The sequence below is a fragment of the Pecten maximus genome, chromosome 2 (assembly GCF_902652985.1).
Source record: "Pecten maximus chromosome 2, xPecMax1.1, whole genome shotgun sequence".
Classification (NCBI taxonomy): domain Eukaryota; kingdom Metazoa; phylum Mollusca; class Bivalvia; order Pectinida; family Pectinidae; genus Pecten; species Pecten maximus.
Window position 1 is genome coordinate 22,986,160 of NC_047016.1, and position 5,592 is coordinate 22,991,751.

The window sequence follows — 5,592 nt, forward strand, 5'->3', positions numbered from 1 at the left end:
ACCTTCACTACCACCAACAGCTCACACACCACCATCAGCCTTCACTACCACAAACATCCTTCACCACCAACACTCACCTCACACACATCACCCACCACACACACATACAACAGCTCACACACCACCAGCCTTACACCACACCCACCTCCTACACGCCTTCACCACCACCAACTCAGCTTCACCACCACAACTAGCCTTCACACACCAACTCACCTTCACAAACACCCACTTCAACCACAGCCTCCCCACCAACCATCACTCCACCACAACCACCCACACAATCAGCCTTCACACCCACACTCCTTACACCACCAACTCAGCCTTCACACCACCAACACTCAGCCTTCAACCACCAACCTACCACTTCATACCACCCACAACCACTTCACCAACCACCACTTCACACCACAACTAGCTCACCACCACACCCACAACCAACTCACCTTCACACCACCACTCAGCCTACTACACCCCATCACCTCAACCACACTCAGCTTCACACCCACTCCATCCACCAACCCACCCACACCCCCTCACTCTCACCCGCTTCACCCTACTCCCTTACCACCACCACACAACTCAGCTTCACACCCACCCCACACTACTCACCTTCACACCCAACTCAGCCTTCACACACCAACTATCCTCATACCACACTCACCTCACCACTACTCACCTTCACCACACACACTCAGCCTTCACACCACCACTCAGCCTTCACTACCACCAACTCACCCTCTCACACCACCAAATCGCCTCACTCAACTCTCATACCACATACCAGCCTTCACACACACTCACCTTCACCACAATCAGCTTCACCACTACCACCTCACTACCTTCACTACCACCACCACCCTTCACACCACCACACTCAGCTCACACCACCAACTCAGCCTTCACCCACACTACACCCTTCACACACCACACTCAGCCTTCATACCACCAACTCTCACCTTCACTACCACCAACTCACCTATACACCAATCAGCCTTCACACACCAACACTACTCAGCCTTCACCACACTACCTCACCACCACTCAGCCTCACCACCACCAACTCAGCCTTCACTACCACCAAATCAGCCTTCACCACCACCAACTCAGCCTTCACAACAACCACCACCAACACCAACTCAGCCTTCACCACCACCAACTCAGCCTTCACTACCACCAACTCAGCCTTCACTACCACCAACTCAGCCTTCACCACCACCAACTCAGCCTTCACCACCACCGCCTCAACCACCAATAGCCTTCACACCACCAACTCAGCCTTCACCACCACCACTACCAGCCTTCACACCACCAACTCAGCCTTCACTACACCACCACCACCACAACTCAGCCTTCACTAACCACCAATACTCAGCCTTCACACCACAACTCAGCCTTCACAACAACTCAGCTTCACCACCACACTCAGCCTTCACCTACACACCAACTCAGCCTTCACCACCATCCACAGCTACACACATCACCTTCACACCACAACTCACTCACCCACACTCAGCCTCACACCACCAACTACCATCAGCCTCTACACAACCCTCATACCAAACTCAGCCTTCACCACCAACTCAGCCTTCACTACCACCAACTACTCAGCCTTCACCACCAACTACTCAGCCTTCACCACCAACTACTCAGCCTTCACTACCACCAACTCAGCCTTCACTACCAACCAGCCTCACTACACTCACCTTCACTACCACCAACTCAGCCTTCACTACCCCAACCACCACCTTCACTACCAAACTCAGCCTTCACACCACCAACTCAGCCTTCACTACACCTCACCACACCACCAACTCAGCCTTCACTACCACCACTCACTTCAACCTTCAGCTACACACCAAACTCAGCCTTCAACCACCACCAACTCAGCCTTCACTACCACCAACTCAGCCTTCACTACACCAACTACTCAGCCTACACCCAACTCAGCCTTCACCCACCTCCCTCACCAACACTCAGCCTCACTTCACACCACCAACAAACTCAGCCTTCACCTACCACTCACACCAGCCTAGCCTTCACACAACTACCCACCAACTACTCAGCCTTCACCCCACACTCAGCCTCACCACCAAATACTCAGCCTTCACTAACTCACTCACCACACTCACTTTACCCCAACTCAGCCTTCAACCACCACCAACAACTCAGCCTTCACACCACCAACTCAGTCACTACATCACTACCACTCACCAACTACTCAGCCTTCACCCCCACCAACTCAGCCTTCACTACCACCAACTCCGCCTTCACTACCGCCAACTACTCAGCCTTCACCACCACCAACTCAGCCTTCACTACCACCAACTACTCAGCCTTCACTACCACCAACTCAGCCTTCACTACCACCAACTCAGCCTTCACAACAACTACCTTCACCACCTACTCAGCCTTCACCACCACCACACCAACTCAGCCTTATCACTACCATCACCTTCATACACTACTCTCAGTCCTTCACCACACTCAGCCTCACCCACTAACTCAGCCTTCACTACCAACTCCTAACCAAACAGCCTTCACACCACCAATCCCCACACAACTCTCAGCCTTCACCACCACAACTCAGCCTTCACTACCACCAACCTCACCTTCACTACCCCACCACTCAGCCTTCACCACCCAAACTCAGCCTCAACCACCACACTCAGCCTTCACTACCACCAAACTCAGCTTCACTACCACAATCAGCCTTCACCTACCACCAACTCAGCCTCACTACCACCAACTCAGCCTTCACTACACCACTACTCAGCCTTCACTACCACAAATCAGCCTTCACACCACCACCACTCAACACAATCAGCCTTCACACACACCAGCCTCACCCCACCATCAACCACTCAGCCTTCACCACCACCACCACCACCAACTCAGCCTTCACTACCACCAACTCAGCCTTCACTACCACCAACTCAGCCTTCACTACCACCAACTACTCAGCCTTCACCACCACCAACTCAGCCTTCACTACCACCATACTCGCTTCACACCACAAGTACACACTCAGCCTATACACCACACTCACCTTCACACCACCACTACTCAGCCTTCACTCACCACCAACTCAGCCTTCACTAACCACCAACTACTCAGCCTTCACTACCACCACAACTCAGCCTCATACCAACCTCAGCCTCACACCACAACTACTCCAGCCTTCACACTCACAACTAAGCTTCACACCACCACTACTCAGCCTTCACTACCACCAACTCAGCCTTCACCAACCAACTCAGCCTTCACCACCACCAACTCAGCCTTCACTACCACCAACTCAGCCTTCACTACCACCAACTCAGCCTTCACTACCACCAACTCAGCCTTCACCACCAACTCAGCCTTCACTACCACCAACTATTCAGCCTTCACCACCAACTATTCAGCCTTCACTACCACCAACTCAGCCTTCACCACCATCAACTCAGCCTTCACTACCACCAACTCAGCCTTCACTACCACCAACTACTCAGCCTTCACCACCAACTACTCAGCCTTCACTACCACCAACTATTCAGCCTTCACTACCACCAACTCAGCCTTCACTACCACCAACTACTCAGCCTTCACCACCAACTACTCAGCCTTCACTACCGCCACAACCACCTCCAACTCAGCCTTCACCACCACCAACTCAGCCTTCACCACCACCAACTCAGCCTTCACTACCAACTACTCAGCCTTCACCACCACCAACTCAGCCTTCACTACCACCAACTACTCAGCCTTCACTACCACCAACTCAGCCTTCACCACCACCAACTCAGCCTTCACTACCACCAACTACTCAGCCTTCACTACCATCACCAACTCAGCCTTCACTACCACCAACTCAGCCTTCACCACCAACTACTCAGCCTTCACCACCACCAACTCAGCCTTCACTACCACCAACTACTCATCCTTCACTACCACCAACTAGTCAGCCTTCACTACCGCCACAACCATCACCAACTCAGCCTTCACTACCTCAAACTCAGCCTTCACCACCACCAACTCAGCCTTCACCACCACCAACTCAGCCTTCACCACCACCAACTACTCAGCCTTCACTACCATCACCAACTCAGCCTTCACCACCACCAACTCAGCCTTCACCACCACCAACTCAGCCTTCACCACCAACTACTCAGCCTTCACCACCACCAACTCAGCCTTCACCACCACCAACTCAGCCTTCACTCCCACCAACTACTCAGCCTTCACTACCACCAACTCAACCTTCACTATCACTAACTCAGCCTTCACCACCACCAACTCAGCCTTCACCACCACCAACTACTCAGCCTTCACTATCACTAACTCAGCCTTCACTACCACCAACTACTCAGCCTTCACTACCACTAACTCAGCCTTCACCACCTCCAACTCAGCCTTCACTACCACCAACTACTCAGCCTTCACTACCACCAACTACTCAGCCTTCACTACCACCAACTCAGCCTTCACCACCAAATCAGCCTTCACCACCACCAACTCAGCCTTCACCACCACCAACTACTCAGCCTTCACTACCAACTACTCAGCCTTCACTACCACCAACTCAGCCTTCACAACAACCAACTACTCAGCCTTCACCACCACCAAATCAGCCTTCACTATCACTAACTCAGCCTTCACCACCACCAACTCAGCCTTCACCACCACCAACTCAGCCTTCACTACCACCAACTCAGCCTTCACTACCACCAACTACTCAGCCTTCACTACCACTAACTCAGCCTTCACCACCTCCAACTCAGCCTTCACTACCGCCAACTACTCAGTCTTCACCATCACTAACTCAGTCTTCACCACCACCAACTCAGCCTTCACTACCACCAACTCAGCCTTCACTACCACCAACTCAGCCTTCACTACCATCAACTCAGCCTTCACCACCACCAACTCAGCCTTCACCATCACCAACTCAGCCTTCACTACCATCAACTCAGCCTTCACTACCATCAACTCAGCCTTCACTACCATCAACTCAGCCTTCACCACCACCAACTCAGCCTTCACCATCACCAACTCAGCCTTCACTACCACCAACTCAGCCTTCACTACCACCAACTCAGCCTTCACCATCACCAACTCAGCCTTCACTACCACCAACTCAGCCTTCACTACCACCAACTCAGCCTTCACTACCACCAACTCAGCCTTCACCACCACCAACTCAGCCTTCACCATCACCAACTCAGCCTTCACTACCACCAACTCAGCCTTCACCATCACCAACTCAGCCTTCACTACCACCAACTCAGCCTTCACTACCACCAACTCAGCCTTCACCATCACCAACTCAGCCTTCACTACCATCAACTCAGCCTTCACCACCTTTGACTCGACCACCATCATTGACTAAAAACATTTGAATCAATTATGAATGTTATTATCATTGTTATTATCGTCAACTTCATCGTCTGAGCTACTCATCTACTTAATCTATTCCATCACCATAGTCATCAAACAGAACGATCGGTAAGACTTGCGTCACCACTGCACATGACTTACTTTGATAACATTTGGAGAATTTACGTCTCTTTGTCATCTAATTCAGTCAGCATAATCTTTGACCAAATCATTAAT

General features: G+C 51.8%; 1 protein-coding gene across 1 annotated transcript; it reads left to right on the forward strand.

Moving 5' to 3' along the window:
* Positions 1–3,940: 3,940 nt before the first annotated feature.
* Positions 3,941–5,368, forward strand: LOC117342138 (serine/threonine-rich protein adg2-like; the record flags this gene model as incomplete). Its single annotated transcript, XM_033904152.1, has 1 exon — positions 3,941–5,368. A coding segment is annotated over one exon (1,428 nt), but the record flags the coding sequence as incomplete, so codon positions are not given.
* Between the last annotated feature and the right edge of the window lie 224 nt (positions 5,369–5,592).